Source organism: Sceloporus occidentalis, unplaced genomic scaffold (genome assembly GCF_023333645.1).
Source record: "Sceloporus occidentalis isolate IW3139 unplaced genomic scaffold, rSceOcc1.0.p SCAF_98, whole genome shotgun sequence".
Taxonomy (NCBI): domain Eukaryota; kingdom Metazoa; phylum Chordata; class Lepidosauria; order Squamata; family Phrynosomatidae; genus Sceloporus; species Sceloporus occidentalis.
Window position 1 is genome coordinate 323,589 of NW_028317078.1, and position 19,866 is coordinate 343,454.

Genomic DNA, 19,866 nt, shown 5'->3' on the forward strand with positions numbered 1-19,866 from the left:
TATTATATACACCTGTACAGGGGAAGCAGTATAAATATATTATATACACACCTGTACAGGGGAAGGCGTATAAATATATTATATACACCTGTACAGGGGAAGCCGTATAAATATATTATATACACACCTGTACAAGGGAAGGCGTATAAATATATTATATACATCTGTACAAGGGAAGCCGTATAAATATATGATATACACCTGTACAGGGGAAGGCGTATAAATATATTATATACACACCTGTACAGGGGAAGCCATACAAATATTATACACACACCAGTACAGGGGAAGGCGTATAAATATATTATATACACAGCTGTACAGGGGAAGGCGTATAAATATATTATATACACCTGTACAGGGGAAGCCGTATAAATATATTATATACACACCTGTACAGGGGAAGCCGTATAAATATAATATATACACCTGTACAGGGGAAGGCGTATAAATATATTATATACACAGCTGTACAGGGGAAGGCGTATAAATATATTATATACACCTGTACAGGGGAAGCTGAATAAATATATTATATACACACCTGAACAGGGGAAGCCGTATAAATATATTATATAATTATACACACCTGTACAGAGGAAGGCGTATAAATACCGTATTTGCTCGATTATAAGACGACCCCCAAAATCTGAATATTAATTTATGAAAAAAAGAAAAAGCCTGAATATAAGACGACCCTATAGGAAAAAAGTTTTACCGGTAAATGTTAATTCATGTAAACTATTGTTTGTTAATAAAAGCTATGATTGAGAAATATTTTGTTTTTATTTCCTTTTTTTCAACCTGCCCCCCCAGTTATGCACATCTGCCCCCAGGCTTGCCACTCTGCCACAGAAATGCCTCATACCCTCTAAATGCCACTCTGCCCCATGATACGCCTTTTAACCCTCTAAATGCCACTGTGCCCCATGATACGCCTTTTAACCCTCTATATGCCACTGTGCCCCATGATATGCCTTTTGACCCCCCTATGTGCCACTCTGCCTCCAGAATTGCCTTATACCCCTATATGCCACTCTGGCATTTAGGGGGTTAAAATGCATATTATGAGGCAGAGTGGCATATAGGGAGGTATAAGGCATTTCAGGTGGCAGAGTGGCGCATAGAGGGTTAAAAGGCATTTCTGGAGACAGAGTGGCATTAAGGGGGTTAAAAGGCATTTCACGGAGCACTCTGCCTCCAAAAATGCCTAATGCCCCCCCCATTTAACACTCCCTCCTCCAAACTTACCGGTGCTTCTGAGTCCCCGGTGCTTAGTCCGGGCAGCGTGTAGAGCTCTACGCACTTGAACGGAAGCTGTCTACGTGAACCGCGTAGAGCTCTATACGCTGCCCGAACTAAGCACCGGGGACTCAGAAGCACCGGTAAGTTGGGGGGGGGAATAACACAGGAGGATCTGGGTCCCCAGTGCTTAGTCCGGGCAGCATGTAGAGCTCTACGCGCTTGAGCGGAAGTTGTCTACGCGAATCGCGTAGAGCTCTACACGCTGCCCAGACTAAGCACCGGGGACTCAGAAGCACCGGTAAGTTGGGGGGGGGGGGGGGGGCATAACACAGGAGGATCCAGGTCCCCTGCATCGCTGCGGGAGATCTGGATCTTAGTCTCATAGTCAGACCTATTTGAGGTCTGATTATAAGACGACCCCGATTATAAGACGAGGGTTTATACCTCGTCTTATAATCGGACAAATACAGTATATTATATACACCTGTACAGGGGAAGCCGTATAAATATATTATATACACACCTGTACAGGGGAAGCTGAATAAATATATTATATATACCTGTACAGGGGAAGCTGAATAAATATTATATATACCTGTACAGGGGAAGCTGAATAAATATATTATATATACCTGTACAGGGGAAGCTGAATAAATATATTATATATACCTGTACAGGGGAAGCTGAATAAATATATTATATATACCTGTACACACTATAAACGAGTGTAACTAACATCCTAGCAAACTTCCATCATACGGTAGAAGATGGTCACGCCGCGACTCACGGCACCCCCCACAGTCCAGAAAATAAGAAGAAAACTACACAAGTAGAAGTGATTCTGAAACGCGCCAGGCAGCGAGCAGATCTCAGGAACATACTGAGGGCCAGTCTTCCTCAGCAGGTTTAATACCCATCAGCTGGCAGTTTGGGGCAGCAGCCCACCCTTACTACTGTTACTGAAATTAGCCTGGGATTGGCGGCCTGAGTGGGCTGCGAGTTGTGTTCTGAAAACGCTGTATTTAACCCCTTAATGACAAAGCCCGTACTCAAAATGAATTGTTTTCAATGGGTTTAGGGACCGCCCATTGTCCTTAAGGGGTTAAGGAAGCTTTGCTTTATGGATAGGGTGGTGGATGAGTAGCTTCCCAGCAGGTTAACACAGGGAATTTAAACGTGTGGGATAGGTATATGGCTCCTGAGGGAATACAAAAACAATTGATTGAGATAATTGCGAAGCGTGCCCACCGCACGAGGAATACACCGGTGCCAGATGTGTGCTCCATACTCAGGGACCCCCACAGTATTTATACCCACAACGCTCATTAATGCACCAAGGCTGCACCAAGACAAAAGCACTTTAAGCAGATCAGTTTATCGGGGTGCACACACGGCTGACCCACAGGGAACCCCAAGAGCCAAGGACCTGCCAGCAACAACCGAGAAGCTCCCTGTACCTGTGCGTAGACTCCAGCTTTCCCCATCAATCTGTCCCAGCAGCCGCTGTCTGATTCTCCCCGCGGGATGCGCACCTGACGAGAGGCTGGCAGAGGCCGGCAGCTGCACAAAACACGGAGCTTGGGAGCGATGCTTGTCTGGAAGGAGATTTGATAAACACAGGCTTGTATAAGCACTGAGGCTGGGGGCAGATCACACGGCTCGCAATCACACCCTGCGCGAACACGTCTGCCTCAGGAACACAGAGACCCGGCAACACGGCCACCCAGCGCAAGCACAGGACATCTAATCCCAGACGGGAAAAAAACACGAGCAACGCGTTCGGGGTTACTCGAGGTCGGAACACAATGTCACGCAGTCTACACGGCAACAGATAGGAAGCCCTGTGATTGGCCAGAGAGATACTGTGGTGGAATGTATACACTGTGCTCATGCACTGCATACATTAGGTAACCTTTGCACAGCCAGCTGCCAGACAGGCAGTAAACAAAGCGGTCACATGCTGCACAATATAGCAGCGCAGAGTATATTCCAGACTGCCAGCAAAGACCTCAACACATGAAGCTCTTGGCATAGCTAAGGGTTAACAGAAAGAGCTGCGGCACCGGTGAACGGGCAACAGCACACAGCGGAATAGCGCGGCCCGAGATGTCACCGCTACGTGACAATGCAAAGGGTGCCGGGGATGGAGGGGACAGAAGACGCACTCTCAAAGGGGCTTTGTTCTGATAGCAGGACCCTGAACACCCGGACCACGCAACGACACACAGGAAAGACACTGGCTCCGGAAACTTTCACGTGCATCCTGTCCTGAAAAACACTGCCAAGTCCCAGCATCCATCTGCAGCAATCAGATTCCACATGTCACACAATGGGGCAGCTGGGCGCATTAAAATGCCCAGCGTAGGGGCCAATGCCATAGTCATGGGAGGTAAATGATCAAACCATGTCACCCACCTTCCCGACTGCCAGGCTCCGTTCACTCGCTCTGGCATCTGTCAGCGGTAACAAGCAGCGTACCGGAGCGCATCACCTGCCGCTTCATTGACAAAACCCACCAGGCAAAGCAACTGCCCACGTTTCCCCCACAGAGGAGAATCCATAACACTCAACCACGGGACCCCTATAAACAGCACCCGCCGACTGCCACTAGTCACGCTGATACCCCAATGTAAGAGACCTCCATAGTAATCGAGTCCCTGTCTCTTTTCAGATGTTCTGCCACTTACAGGGTTAACACTGGCTGCAGGGTTAACACTGGCTGCATGAACAGAGTATCTGCTGCTCAATGCTCATGCGCCGCGCGTACAGCTCGGTACTGCAAAAGGAAACAAACAACTTCCTTATGGGCACTTCGCTTCTCGAAAGGTCAGAGAGGGAGAATAAAAACAGAAAGCAGCTGGAATCACGCAGCTCGGCCTGAGATTAGGCAAGACGCGGGTGCCGTGCCAGGCAAGCAATCGAGCTACTCAGTACCGATCTATCATCGGCAAGAACACCAAAGCCCAATGTTTCCATTAGCTGAGTGTGAACCGCATAACAATGTCAATCAGGCCTTCAGCTAACGTACGCAAGCCTTGTCCAGCTCGAGGGCTACCAGGCCACGGGGCTAGAGAATAAGCCACACGTTAATATTACCGTCTCTAGAGGCCCCGCATGTTTAAGGACACGCGTGTCCTTAAACATACACACGCGCACAGTAACTAGCCCGGCGAGCGGGGCCCGCACAGTAAACTAGCCCGGCGAGCGGGGCCCGCACAGTAAACTAGCCCGGCGAGCGGGGCCCGCACAGTAAACTAGCCCGGCGAGCGGGGCCCGCACAGTAACTAGCCCGGCGAGCGGGGCCCGCACAGTAACTAGCCCGGCGAGCGGGGCCCGCACAGTAACTAGCCCGGCGAGCGGGGCCCGCACAGTAACTAGCCCGGCGAGCGGGGCCCGCACAGTAACTAGCCCGGCGAGCGGGGCCCGCACAGTAACTAGCCCGGCGAGCGGGGCCCGCACAGTAACTAGCCCGGCGAGCGGGGCCCGCAGAGTAACTAGCCCGGCGAGCGGGGCCCGCACAGTAACTAGCCCGGCGAGCGAGGCCCGCACAGTAACTAGCCCGGCGAGCGGGGCCCGCACAGTAAACTAGCCCGGCGAGCGGGGCCCGCACAGTAACTAGCCCCGCACGCTAGGACAGGTGGTCTGGAGAGCAACAGGGAATACGAGTTGGTTTCTCTGTACTAACGCCACACACCGGCCGGAATACCTAAACCGTCAGGCCCTTCATCTTTATTAGATAGCATGATGACCCCCAGCGGCAGCTTTTACCGGCGCTCACACTTCTTTATATGTTGACAAGAGCAGAGTCACCGTCTACCGACCTGGCCGGTCCTGTTTAAAGCTTGGTGTAAAGGACCAGCCCTCGGCCAAATCCCAAGACAGACGCATCTTCACAACGTCACTTTCCATGACTGCCGGGAGGAGCCCCACATACGTGGCTTCTGAACGCTACAAATATTTGTCAGGCTTACAGATCAGCACCAGCGTCACTGGGCCGCAGCATCACACGGCACGGCACCAGATCTATCTTTACCCCAGTCAGCAGAACCCTGCTGTGCTAATATTTTTTTGAAGCAGTTTACTATTTTTCTGTCGCAGCTTCTGGCTCTTTGAAGACGTTTCCCGTAATGCGTTGCTGCATTAAGACGCACCAGGCAGACAAAGCCACGTGCTTACCTGCGCATGAACGCAGCCGCCCTACTGTCAATGCAGCCAACGGTATCTCTAGCTATGCGCGTTCCCCACCACGCATTATATAGACCTGCCCTGTTTGGTTGGTTCCGTCACTTTAATCCCTGCATCCCCTTACAACACTCTCTCTGAAAGAAAACACTGATGTGCCAAAAAAAGCGACGCAGGCAGCATCCCGGAGACTGCGTTGGTTATTTTTCTGTTTTAATATGATGCGTGTCTCCGAAGCCTCTGCCCAAGAACCCATTCAAAACCATGACGAGACAGCAGGGACGCGATCTCGATATCGTGTTGTGGGGTTGGTGGCTCCTTGACCTTCATTCATCCTCGCGGTTCCAGCACATCTACTCACAGGACGCCGATTTCCTATTGCACCACAACGCCGAGTAACCATCCATCCAAATACCACCCCAGCCAGGGGCAACCACTAGCACCAGACACCCCTTCTCCCGTGTTCTTTCCAGAAGCCTCCAGCGCTGGTGTTTGGGGTCACTCTGTGGATTCGGCACGCTGCAGCCTCCCACCATCTCCCGGCTGGGCTGTCGGAGGCAGAAAACACGTCACATATCACCACGCATGAAACACGTGGAAGGAAGCTGTGGAACATCCATTCTCTGTATGAAGAATGTGGCGCCCACATCAGATTTTAAAAATATAGCTAACGATCAACATCATCATGTAACAGAGTAAATGTCACTTACTCTCCCGCGCAAACCCGATGCATCACTGGGCCGCAGCGTCCTGCGCGGTGGGGTGCAGAGCGAGTACCTGGTCGGGTACAAACAGCGCAAGACTCAACCAGCTGAAAGCACTTTCCCCAATAATGCGCTGGGATGCAGCGCAATATTCTTCTTCCCAGAGACAAGTCGTAAGGCAGCGCAGGATTCTCCCACATCGCCCCAGTCCTCCTTCCAGTCCCAGACTGGGGTGCAGTGGAACTTATGTCCATTGTCAAGGTGGGGTCAGTTTAAGTACCCCCTGAGCGCATGCTCTGAGGAGCACCCTGTTTCTGGGACACCACCAGCTACCTAAATGGCTTCCATATACCAGAGTGTAACGGGAGAAAGAAGCTGCAGGGGCCGTTGCATCAGAGCCGAGCACGCAGAACACGCGTCGCCATCATCCGCCATCGCAATGACAGATCCTGGCCTGCTTCTGGATGAAGTGTCCAGAACCTGGGGGTACACAGAGAGAACCCCACCAGCTCGGCTACTAAGTGTATCGGGGGTCCCATACAGGAACTCTCCCCAAACTAATGTAAATCATGCCCCTTCTGTCTCAAGCTACAACCCCCCCCCATCAGGGTTCGGTAAAAATGACCTGCATTCACCAACACCAAGTCCCCACTCATGCCACCAACCGCAGACCTTAATGCTTCTCATGATGGAGACCCCCATTCCTGTCAGGCCCCTCTATCAGGGTGCAGACCCCACCCCCCCATTCCTATCATGTCATCTCCTCTATCAGGGTGCAGACCCCCATTTATTAGTGCCAGGCCCCCACTCCTCCCTCAGGATCCCCCTTTTCCCGTCAGCCCCCACGGAAAGGATACGGTGGCGGCGGCGGCTGCAGGCCCCGGATGCCGGGGTGCGGGGAAGAGGCTGCGGGGGGAGGCCCTGCAGTAGGGGGAGGCCCCCCGCTCGGTGCCGCAGCTTTCAGGGCCGGTTTCTGGGGTAAACTCATGGCAGAGGGGCCCCCGGGAGCGGGAACCCCAAACCAGGGCCGGCCGCTCTCCGTGGCAATCGCGCAGGGGCCAATACACAGACCCCCGTCACGGGAGCCGCTCTTAGTGGGGGCTCGGGGAGATGCCGGTAGATTTTCCTCACTCGGCAAACGGAGCATCCAACATGGCGCTGCCTCCGCCTCCAGTAGCCCGGCAGGACGGACGATCGGCGGAGCTCGGAAACCTTCGGCGGGGCTCGGGCAGAGGGCGGACCCGCAGCGGGACTGTCCGCGCGAGGGGCGGGGCCACGACCGGGCTGTCACCGTGAGGGCGGGACCACGCAAGGCGGGCGGGATAAAGCTGCGAAATTCGGCTTGTTTCGGAAGTGTTCGGCCGGCGCTCGGGGATGATCTGCGCTGCCTCTGCCGGGAGGAGGCCTCAAACTGATGGAGGATGGAATTTCAGGACCAGGAATCCCAAGTGAGAAGCGGAGCCTGCGGAACGACAGGTAGCGGGGTCTAAGCGGGAGTCCTGCGCCAGTGCTCCACCCTTTTATTCTTATTATAATGATCATTATTAATGGTGTAAAAGGCTGCTGACAGGACAGCGACTGTATGCACCACTTGTGCCAATCCAACACATACCCGCCAAGTGTCCCTGTTTCGATTGTTCAGTCTGTCTCCTTCCTGATAGCGTTAAACAGGGTAAATTAAATTCTTCTTAATGCCCCTGCCCAGTCACACAAATAGGGCACATAACGATAAATCAAGGGGATGCCCCCATTGGTACCTCTGTAGACCGGGGCAGGATCTTGCTGAACATCGCAACCTTTCCTGGCCTTCAGATGCGGCCGGTACCCCTCGTGACTGGCAGCCCTCCGGTGGGACTTGCATAACACGTTACAGAAATGGCGGAGACCGCAGGGATGGGGGATGAGTGGCCCCTTATGTGGGACAGACACGCTTCACAAAACACGCGTTTCACAAGCAGGAAGCAAGTCCCTGAAGAGCCGATTCCGAACCCGAGGAAACCGGTTCCGCTGCTACAAAGCCAAGCTCAAGAAGCCACAGATGGGGTCACCGTATTATCTCTAACACCCCCGGAGGGGGCAGGACGCCTGTATTAAAGAAACCGGGTGAAATGTGGGGGCCGACCGATCCTTTAGCAGCGCGTCCATCCGAGCAATGAAACTACGTACCCTTCCCAAATCATTATTTCCATCATTCATTTTACATTATTTCTTAAACTAGATTTTAAAGCCTTTTTTCCTCCCCTTTTGGCTTGAAGGCCCTAAACACTCCCTGGAAGCGGGGCCCAGCCACAGAGGGCCCCTCCGCCATATTGAATCCGCATCCTCCCACCCCGATGCACTGAATCCGCTGTATGTTCAGTGACCCGTCCAACCACATTCCACTCCCCGTGTTCCCAGAAAACAGATCAGAAGCAGATGTGGGCCGAGGGCCGTGAAGTCCGAGCCGTCTGCAGCTTCACAGATAATGTTTTTTGAAGCAAAAATTACTTGCATGTCATCCTGGCGGACACCCCAGAGGGAGAGTGGCGCTTCCTACTGGCCTGCAGCGCGCATGCTGTATCTTTAACCGGTACATCCCCGCTGTGTGTAACCATGATCTGCAGCCGCCGGTCTACAACATGAGTGATATTTATTTCATGTTGCACAAAACGAGCCAGGCGCCACTTACAGAGTCAATCCCAGTCTGTTTATTATGCGTCAAATGAAGCTGCAGCTTCAACCACTGAAGTGTTGCTGTTCGCAATAAAAAGCTTGTTAATGTCAACACCCCCCCCCCACACACACACAGGATCTCCAAGCTAATGCCTACAGCACATCTCCAACACCCGCTTAGCTAATAGATGTTTTGATCCTTAAGGAGGGGGGCAAGGTTGTGGCTTCTTAAGTCCCCAGCTCACCTGACCACTAAAGTTAAACCCTCCATAAAAAGACAAGGCGTCATACAAAATAATTACAAAGCTACAAAGTATTTAATCAGAGACATGGAGATGTGATATAAATATATACAGACACACTTATATACACACACGTATAGAATATATACATTACAGCCTGGCACAGATCTTCACTAGGATTGTAGGCATCGTGTGAAGTCTTAAAGGAAAAGGCAATTTAATGGTGAAGACTGAATAATGCAGCAGCGTCACTGTTCCTTTAAATGCACACAGACGTGAACACTAACGAAATAACCTCTATCCCACCCGCTAACCGGCGCGTGTCAGACCGCAGCGAGGCTAGCCGATGCCACTTCAAACACAGTTTACCACAAAACGCGTCGGGAAAAGTGTACAATGGCACAACACAAACGATTGTCTACACATTAGTGCAGCGGGTGACTGCCGGAGGAGAAACCAAACCCTATTCAGTGTGAAAAGGAAAAACGGCACTTCAGGGAAGAGGATTTGTCATGAAGTTCGGAGGTCGCAATGTGTCCCTCCCAGCTAGTGGTTACCCCTACACGCTCTTCACCCATCCACTAGCTGGACGCCTCCACCTTTCACCACACTTCACATTTGCGGATTGGGTTCATCGGTGATCCCAGAGGGCACTGGAAATGTTTCGCAAATTCTTTTGAGTTGGAGACCGAGCCGACAACGCGGAACCGAGGAGGGCTGTGTGGGTCGGTGATGAGGCCTTCGTGCGAGCTCTCATCGGTGCGCACAGAGCACCAGACCTGCAAGTAAACCATCAGTCATTAAAGGGAATTCTACAGCATTTATCACCGTCTCCAACTAGGCAGGATCATCAGACGGGCCCCATCTTGCCAGTTTGAACTGGGCACGGCTTCTATAAGCTGCCTGGAGTCATCAACAATGTGGGGCCAAAAGGACAGATGCTATGTACCCCTAGGCTATGCCTGGGACAACTGCCCTTATTGTCCCATGTTGCAGACAGTCCTGAGGCTAACAAGGGCAGGATGGTATATCCACATCTTAATTCTATACAGTTTTATTAGCAATGAACCCGATATTTCATCTTTACCTGAGCAAATCCTACAAAGAAGAGCTGGTCGTTGGTGAGGCCGAGAGAGGGTAAGAGCGTCTCCTTGCCGTTCATTTTCACCCAGTTCTGGTATGCCTGAGGAAACAGGGGTAATGTGTAAGAGAAAGGGCACGATCGGGATATGCTTCTTATATGAAAAGCCCGAGAGGTTTGTATTGTTAGAAGTCCTCCCCAGAGCTCAGGGGCACATGTAATGTCACAGGACATCATTTGCATTGGGTGGGGTATTTATTAACTTCATGGGGCCGTATTGGAGACCATGTCTTATGTGGTTCCATCACTCATGTTGATCCAGTTCATCGTAACCCTCTTGAGACTCAACAGCAACATGGAGAGTCTTAGCCTCCATGCGGGGTAGATGTGACCCAACTGCCCCAGTCTGGCTTGGATTGTAGCAATCACCAGATCAGGCACTCAAGCAAGCATCTTAGCCCGGCTTGCCTCAGGACCGAGTAGTCTTCACAAGCAGTCAACTGATTTGAGGATAACAACCAACCTATAGTTACAACACTCCATAGACTACAAGCAATAGAATGGGACCAAACTACACCAAGGAAATTAAAAGTTATCATTTTTGATCTGGTTCGTGAAAGCTGCATATGTTATACCCGATACGCAGCCTTGAGACCCCCGTTGTCAGCGATGTTCTCTCCCAGCGTGTGTTTGCCATTCACGGGCTCTCCGTTCACGGTGTAATTCTCATATTGCTCTGTGATGCATTCTGTCTGCTTCTTGAAGGCCTCCACAGATGAGTTCTTCCACCAGGGGCGAAGGTTCCCATCTTTATCATATTCCCGACCTGTGGAGGGGGACAGAGACATTTAAAAATCAGATCTCCCTCCGTAGTCCAAGAGCCAGAAAACATGGACGGGAATTACCTTGGTCATCAAAGGCATGTGTTAATTCGTGTCCCATTACAACACCAATACCACCAAAGTTTAGCGCCCTGGGGGAAAACAAAAAGGAGTCTGTACAAACACTTGAGAGCCATCCCTTCAACCTGTGGAAGGTGTTAATTGCGGACACCTAGAGCTTTCAGTATGAGGTGCGGATACAACATTGAGACAGCATTGCCCTGGAGAGATACAGAGCTGCAGGACTATTCCTGCCAGGCTGAAAGGTGCATGAGAGGCTCAAATAGAACCACTGGGATCCATTGAGTAAAAAAAAAAAAAAACCCTTTTCTGCTATTCACCAGTTAACCAAATATTTATCCCCTGCATAAGAGTAAAGCATGTGGGAAGCTCCTCCTATAAGCCCAGTATGTGCAGTGTACGTACGTCAGGGAGCTGCTGGAGTAGAATGGAGCTTGGAGGATCCCGGCAGGGAACACAATCTCGTTCTTGGTGGGGGAGTAATAGGCGTTCACAGTTGGGGGTGTCATACTCCACCTGTTTGGGGGGGGGGAGAGAAGAAATGCCCTTGTTACTGCTCCTGTCCATGTACATAAGTATATAGCTCTTTAATATCCTCAGATGCCACAGGAGGGAGCCAGAAAATACAATTTACCCTTATACGGCCCAACATTTAGGTATTTACCCTCTTTGCCCTTGTCATGTGGTACAAATCTGTTGTGTTTTGTAGCAGCTCTCTCCAGTTACTAAAGCCCTAAAGCTAGACTCCCGCAGATGCATTTCACACACTCACGTCAGACTTATTTAAACTTTTAATAATTTAACATATTTCTCACAGGACTTACTGGTCCTTGTTAGGAGCCTTGCGCAGCTGGTCAGCGGTCAGACGCCCGGAAAAGTTATAGAACATCATGACGTTCTCGAAGTACAGATCAGACGTCACCTCGTACTATAAGATAACAAATTCCACCATTAAGCGCTGGTAGAGGGTTGAGCAGGAAGCATTTCGCACAATACTCCACAACTTCTGCAAATCCAGCTCCCGAAACCCGCCAAGTACAAGCTTCCTGATAAAGATAGACTCCCTGTAGGGACACATTTATTTCTCGAGGGTTTTCCAGGTGCTGAACAATTTTGCCATATTTATCAGGGAAAAACTGAGAAATTGTGGTGCTTTAAACAGAGTTTGTTTCAATGGCAACTGCACGTGTAGAACTTTGCACCAGAATCTGTATTGGTGACACATGAAGCAAGTTAGACTTCCAGCTACTAAACCAACCCCCTCCCCCCCAAAAAAAAAGTGAATAAGAGGACCCCCATCGGGAATTCACTCACATCATTGAACACTTTGTCCAGCTCCTTTGGATCCACGATAAAGCCTGGGTAACCAATCATATCATAGATTGCTTCAGCCTGGACAGAGAATAAGACAAGTGAACATTTGTGCATCGCTCGCTCCCCGTCACTGTTCCTGGCCGCCGGAAATTTTCACTCCCTGGCAGGCAAGACTCACCTTTTCTTTGGCTGCCTTGCGAGTCTCTTCATCCATCCAGCTGAGGCTGCTCAGACTCTCCTCAAAAGCTGTCTTTATCTCCCGGATCATTTGTAAAGCCTGAAGCCAAAGGATCCTTATTTAGATAATCAATAGGGGCTTCTCTCCTGGGCCCATTGTCTGTCCGCCACCAGAATCTCTTGTGATTGAGAAACTGTATTTTCACCCAATTGCCTGCACATGCACTTACCCGACCTTTACTGTTCTCATCAAATGTGGATTTGACAAACATGGCACCCAGAGCAAAGCCCATGTTATTATCTGTATCGCTGACACAGAACTTCCAGCGAGGGATACAGGTCTGAGAAAGAGGAGAATACAGATTAACAGAGCCTGAAATATGACCTAAAATATCAACACAAGCTGAAGGTGTCAACTCTTGGTCCTCCGGAGGGCACTCATTCTTAGTATGGAAAATGTTTACCTTTATTCCGAGACCAAATATCTAGGATGTGAACATCTGATGGGTTTAGGTTGCAGAACAAAAAATGTTGAGAATGTAAAGAATCCTCACATATTGTACAACAGGAAGGAAATAAACAGCTCAGCCCCACAGCTGTAAAAGCATCAGGCCAGATAAGAAGTCCCATCACCCCGCAATCGGGGAGGAACAGAGAAAATGCTGTGGAGGAGGATGACGAACGCCATATCTTACATTAGTAAAAGATTTCTCTGACCAGTGAAACAACCGCTATCTGCTTAGCAGAGGGGGCATCATAACCAAAAAGTATCTGCCCTTCTTTTCACCATCCCCCAGAGTAAAAGAAACTGAGCCCTAAATCTCCAAAACCAGATGAATTCTCCGTCACGTCACCAATACTGTTTATTTAGGAAACCACCAGAATAATTCCAAGACCTTTGAATTGTTGACCTAAGTCTCACCTTTTTGGTTCCGTACATGACTTCCATGAACTTCTCCTCGGCATCCTGGAAACGCTGATCCAAAAAGGAGCTGGCCTTCCTGACCAGGTTCCAGATCATGTAATTATTAAGAATCCTAGGACCAGAAGAGATAAGTGAGCACGAGATAAACCAATAGCATTGACCACCCAACCAATGTCACCCCACACGTTACCTTTTGTCAGTGGAATGGATGAGGGTGGACACATCTGTAAGATATTCTTTGGCGTAAACCACCACAGGCTCAGATTCGTTGATTTCTACCGGATGGAAGACAGACTGAAGGAAGGGCATCCAATCAATCACAGGTGCCAGGTTCTGCAAAGTAGACCCTAAAATTATTCACTTTGTAGTAAATACATGTCCTAATAAAATCAGCCAATAGGAGCAGGGACCCAGCCAAAAGCTTTGTACTGCATAAATATAATTCCTACGATCTGCCATTGGATACCCATGATGTAGCACTATGGGTTCTACCAAGCCAAAAACCGTCTTCAACAAGTCCTCTGGTGGGGAGGTCTGTATAGCCCAGGTATGGCAAATTGCACACGCTAGAGCATTAAGGATCTTCTGGCAGCATTACCTTCAGCTCTCCAGCTGTAATCTTGTGATAGATGAGTTCTTCATCTCTGCGCTTCTCCTGAGGAATAGTGATATTTGCCAAAGCAGTTTCAAAATCCAAGATCTCCTGCATCTGCTCCCTCGTAGAGTTTTCGCTCCCCCCGAGCAGCACTCCTAACTGCACCATGAAGTTTAAGTAACCTGTGAGGAACTGAGAGAGGGGATCATGTTATGTTCAAAGAGGTTTAGTCCTCAAAACTAATCGGAAATGTGTCTGATATAGAAAGCATTGAAGGACAAACAGTACCTTCTCGTTTTCAGTTTTATTCAGATAATAGTCTCGGGATGGTAATCCCAGTCCAGACTGGTCGATCTGGAAGAGATGACAGGGATCAATTGAACCAAAAGAACAAAAAGCATGTTTATACACCTAAAATGAAGCTCAAATACTGTGACCAGCAGCAATCCTATGAGAGAAATCTTATTTTCCAGTTTCTGCTTTGCTTTTCAGCAATGTTGTGAGTTCCTTTGACTGCGCCCCATGGTGTGTGACAAAGACATTCGCAAATCCGGCTTTCCCCATTTGACAGTATTAAAAGAATGTTAACGGTAAGGTTCTGATAATACCATCCTACTCGGCCGAACTCACCTGTATAACGTTACTGTTGGAGTTTTTGGAATCCGCACTGACGGACACTGAGAAGAAGGGAGAGGTGCGATAATACGCAGTTACTGATTGCAGGGTCTCCTGAAAGTTATCCTGATGCCAAGGGCCTGTGATATTCCATCCACCAAGCTGTGAGAGAATCAAAGGGTTAAACACAGTCACTCACCAACCAAAAATCACAGTATATTGTGTTTTGGACAGATCAGCGATGTTGTATAACACACCAGTTGTATGTTCCCTATACACTTATTGTGTCTGCACCTAAAACGCAATGAAATGGTTGCAGAGTAGTACTTTTTTTTGTAGAGGGTGCCCAGTCCTCACCTTCTCGATCAGGTCTTTCAGGGGTTTTGAGCCGAGCACCTCAATCTTGGTCTCATTCATGCAAGCCTGATAGTATCTTTGCGCCTTGTGCTCGGCTGCACTGCTGATGTTCATTGTCGAGTTTTCTAGATTAGGAAAAAAAGGGAAACTTAATACTTGGACAAGACCCAAATCTTGAATTTTTCAACAGGTTCTTGTTTCTTATCTCATGCTAAACACCCAGGCGTGGAAGGCTAATTACATCGCAGTTTGAGTTCATGTTTCAGCAATTAAATGCCAGGCAGCCCTTTAATTGATTTAAAGGTGTAAAAGCCTCGCTGGCAGGGTGCTGGCGACACATTATTGCATATATTATCATCGTTTGATAAATCCCAGAGATGACTGCAGAAACTGCCCCAGGGTCACTAAAGGAATTTAACCAGTTCACAGCCACAATCTTCCATAAGCTTTGCAGGCTTTGTCAGTCTTTATGACGAGTGGGAGCCAGCTGTGTGAGTCTGGATGTTATTAAAGACAGAGGTTCATTCCCCGCTGTTACCATGTAACTCATGAGGCCTGGGATGTGCCTCTTTATGTCCCCATATCTCCAGCAAACTGTCAGTGTCCTCAGAGATAAGATTTATAAGCAATTTCTAAAAGCCACTGAAAGTTACACTATTAAAAAGGGTTTAACGCCCCAGTGAATGTGCTTTCTATGGATGGAGATGTAAGTCGGGTAATAGACACTCAAAGACCAAGGGAAAAAACGCAAAGTTAATCCAATGCGTGATCAGCATGTCGGCCCAAACTATCGGATCATCATCAGGAAAGGCACCAGCTGTCGGAAGAGTTTCATGGACAGACACAGTCAAAACAAGGACTAGAAAAGCAGTCGTGGCCAATCTGTTTGGGCTAAATGAACATCTTGCATCAAAGGCAACTGGGACGCAGGGAAATCATATGTGCCATTAAACACACAGATATGGGGGCCATACTCCAATTAAAGGGACAGTTATAAGCCTTTGGAAACCAGTGTTATGGCCAGAGAGGGACACTTTAGGACCTGAAGTCCCCTAAAAGGACTTGTTTACAGCATGTCTCCCAATTTATAGCAAATTACTGGACCGATTTCTTGACTTTATAAACTCAGCTGTCTATATAGAGCTCTGGATAAATATTGAGCACCTCTGAACCTGCCAGCAGATCGGCCCCATTCAGCCCCTCCAGTCACGGTTTTTCCTGCTGTAAAGACTCAAACCTTGATAATTTGTTGGTCTCGCCTTAGATTCAGGAGCTGTATGTCTATCCCATGCGTGTTTAATACCCTCACCGTATTACCCTCTACCACTTCTGTTGGAAGACACATACAAAGCAGATACAGCTGCTTCAACACCAACGCCTTCCACCATTAACCTGCTCCTTAAAACAAAGCAGATTCAGACAATTAAAAGGGTTAATATGTATATTTTTATGGTGCAGGGAACAGGAGTATAATTAAAATGCTCCAGATAGAGTCTGAGTCTCCCCTGCCCCAGTGTCACCAGGACTTGTTTGGGGACGAGCAGCAGAAGGAAGAGATCTCTGATCTGAGACGAGACTCCTCTACAGCGACGAGCGTTTGTAAAAACAGACTCCTGATCCATCGGCAACTGAATAATTTACAAACAAGGCTTATATAACCAAATTCACATCTGGATGCCACTCGCCAAGACAAACCCTTCCCAGATATCACTGGGATGAGTATTTATTTATTTTTATTTTTTTTTATCATCACTTGAAATTTATTGAGATCAGACATAAGAGAACACATAGTATCCGTACATCATGGAGAAGCGAACAGAAAAAAGAAAAATAACATATGTGCATTACAGTCGGATAACGTAGTAAATATACTGCCGTACAGTGTGTAAAGACAAAAAAAAAAAAAAATGTACACACATCGGTATAATGGGCATACAATATGTCATACAGCTCTCAGTTTTTTTATTTTTTTTTAAACCGGGGGGGGGGGGGGAAGAGAAGAGGAAGGAGGAAAAAAAAATAAATTATAAAGCCAAGGGGGGGGGGAAGCAAGAAATAGTAAGAAGTAGAAAGAGGGGGAAGAGAAGAAGTCGAAAGTCCATCAGGTTGCTAGAGTCGCCTTCCGATACCAAATGGTCCGCAAATCTTTCAGAATAAAACCACAAGGCATAGGACAGAATGTGGCTGGGATGAGTATTTTAATGGAAGCTGCCCCGCATGGACTGCGCAAGGAGCATCTTCAGATGCCACACTATTACAAAAAAGCCAACCACCATCCTAATTATATTCCTAGAACCAGACAGCAAATTATTAACCCAAGACAAATATTCCATAGCAAAAGAAAAACAAGCAAAGCTACCCCAGGTCAGGATGCCTCCTTACCTAGCAGTCTCTTCATGATGGCCTGGTTGTGCTCCCAGAGATCATTGAAGGTTCCCCACCGGGAATGTCCATCAGGAATGGGGTTGGATCTGATCCATCCGGCACACGCGTAGCTGTAGAAATCCTGGCATGGGTCGACTGACTGATCCAGAGAGCGGAGTATGGAGCTGGTAACGGAGATGCAGGAATCCGACAGGCAGACATTGTGATCTGTGACCAGAGGAAGATACAAGAAGTTACTAGGCACAACATCTGGATGATATACAAAGCTGCTTCAACACCAATGCCTTCCATCATTAACCTGCTCCTTAAAACTACTCCATGCACAACTTACTGTTTCTGTACTGTATGGCAAGGGACAGCACACAGGCTAGTAGTCCTATAGACAGAAGGACAACCAGGGCTAGCAGCCTCTTCTCCACATGTGTCCTTTCCGTCCAACAGCTGGAGCGCTGCCTAACGCCACGCAGACTGACCTGGAAACCAAACAAAAAAAGGTAATTAGTGTTTCTTACCAGATTGGTGCCAAGCACAAGAGAACTAAACCATCCAACACAGCGACGGCCCCATATCCCTGCAGGATAAAGGAAGGAAACCCCTGGTCACCGGCACTGTACAGCAGGTGCCAAAAGACAGCCACTCAGTCAACACATTCCAGGAGTACTGTATTGACAAATGACTTCCAAAAAAACCTGAAGTCATCCGGTAAAGCGTCCCATCACCAGGAAAACACGCATTACATAAAAAAGTGCGATCTGACAGGTCCTATTAATCTGCACGCAGATGTTAAGGATGCTGCGTGACCTTTTTCATAGGATGCCCTTTATCTGCGGTTAGTAGCCTGCGAGTTCACTGACGTCTCATCAACGCATGGGAGAGAATGGATAATATGTTTAGAAAAGAGGTATAATAATATAAGCAGACAGTAAGGTTTGGATCGAGTCTGCTTCCACCTCAACTGGAGCAGATCTTCCAGCATCTTCCTTTTGTGAATGACCCAGGACACAAAGGTCTCCTTGTTGATCTTTGCAAAGTGCTTATCAGTACAACATGTTCACAAACTTGCCAGGGCACACAGATCCACCGAAACAGATCCCATCTTGCTCCCTTCCTATTAGAGGTTTCCATGGTCTCCAGCAAAAACTAGGCCAGGGATCCCTAATTGTGCTTAATTCTGGTCCCAAACCCAATACTAGGGGTTTCCAGGAGTTCTTGATCCCCCAGCTAGAGGTCGGGGGCCTCCAAACAGCCTTCACTGTCCAATTCCCTTCCAAGTGCTCCAATCTCAAATCCAGGAAGTGTGTGGATTTATGCGCAAGACCCAAGACGCCAAACAGGACGAGCTCTTGTCATTTTAACACACATTGAATGACCAAAGTTCTGTTATTCTCTCCGGACAGGAAAATCTTCCTGATACGGGGAAGCTGGTGGAGGATACAAGCATTAGATTAAGTTTCCCATTCCCATGCCACATGCCTGGCAGCCACCCAGGAAAGGGTTAATCCTAGGGAGATTACTGGTTTACCCTTACTAGTACAGGACTGGGTAGGGCTCACATTACCTGCCTCTGACATATCAGGAATGTGAACCATCCAAGCAGAACCTCCTCCCCATTGTGCCTGATCAGATTTCCTGTTTGTTACAAGCAGGACTCCATCAGGATTAATTTAAGTGGAAATTTCGCTCCACCCAGGAGCGCCTCACTAACAGGCACCCTCCATAGGCACTGGGCTGCAATAAGCCCAGCTATGGTCTGCTTTTGCACCAGCGGTAAAGCACAACGTCTGCCTGAGACTAAAGGCACATTACTAAACCATTCACCTCCCTGTGAAAATTACAGAACATGAAGCTGGTTAATCATCTCCATTATTGGCCCCTTTTCTAGTCAAAGGCTAAACATCATGGGAGGTTTTCAGCTCAACATCCGAAGGTTGGCTGTTCTTGTTTATGTTAACTTTACAGACGGACTATCTGATCAGGCCGGTTTATCTAGAACTTGCCCCAAGCAGAGCAAAAGACCAAGGCACAGGCCAGGCTAAAGCCACCAAGTGACAAAACCACCCACTAATCTAATAAAAATGTATCCTATAATCAAGAAGTTATAAATCAGACTCACTCTTCGTTCTAATCAAAAGAAATTGCACTGGATTTAAATGAAAGCTAGAAATTGTCTGCCGTCCTATCTTTAAGAGGTTTGTGCCACAGTCCCAGGTAGCACCGACCTCCTCCCACACCTGTGGAAGAGTAAAATCCAGATGATCCCCTAACTGGATCATGTGGGGTAAAACACCTCAGATTACTGCAAACCTTTCGAGCAGACACCCGATCCCTGGAATTACACATCTGCTACATGCATGTTCCTACCTGAAGCCCATTGGGGTACACCTCGCCTTCTCCAAGAGAGTCCACCAGCTCCTCCTCGTCCAGAGTTGCTCGCTTGTAGGCAGACATCTGAAAAGTAATGTGGACAACAGAGTCTCTTAAAGCCTCCAT

At 48.4% G+C, this 19,866-nt stretch overlaps 1 protein-coding gene across 3 annotated transcripts; it reads right to left on the reverse strand.

Annotated features, from left to right (window-relative positions):
• Positions 1-9,627: 9,627 nt before the first annotated feature.
• On the reverse strand, positions 9,628-19,866 carry LOC149284160 (endothelin-converting enzyme 1-like). 3 transcript variants are annotated; one of them, XM_089497053.1, is made up of 18 exons: positions 19,738-19,866; positions 17,708-17,849; positions 17,374-17,583; positions 14,992-15,116; positions 14,650-14,796; positions 14,308-14,373; positions 14,023-14,211; positions 13,615-13,757; positions 13,422-13,536; positions 12,730-12,840; positions 12,501-12,599; positions 12,323-12,400; positions 11,833-11,936; positions 11,427-11,524; positions 11,012-11,101; positions 10,742-10,932; positions 10,113-10,208; positions 9,628-9,804 (listed from the first exon to the last, which is right to left on the reverse strand). In XM_089497053.1, the coding sequence occupies exons 1-18, from the start codon at positions 19,864-19,866 to the stop codon at positions 9,628-9,630; spliced, it is 2,310 nt and encodes a 769-aa protein (XP_089353179.1). The 3 variants fall into 3 exon arrangements, with proteins under 3 accessions (XP_089353179.1, XP_089353180.1, XP_089353181.1); XM_089497054.1 differs by having other exon boundaries at positions 11,012-11,079; positions 11,414-11,524; XM_089497055.1 differs by having other exon boundaries at positions 11,012-11,079; positions 11,414-11,524; positions 17,708-17,829; positions 19,724-19,824.

What these genes read in the sequence shown, in the direction of transcription:
- LOC149284160 (XM_089497053.1), bottom strand. Translation starts at nt 19,866, where the DNA reads ATGGAGGCTTTAAGAGACTCTGTTGTCCACATTACTTTTCAGATGTCT. An exon ending in ATCCATTCCACTGACAAAAG is followed by an intron (nt 13,537 to 13,614) that starts GTAACGTGTGGG and finishes TTCTGGTCCTAG; the next exon opens with GATTCTTAATAATTACATGA. An exon ending in ACATGCCTTTGATGACCAAG is followed by an intron (nt 10,933 to 11,011) that starts GTAATTCCCGTC and finishes CCCCCTCCACAG; the next exon opens with GTCGGGAATATGATAAAGAT.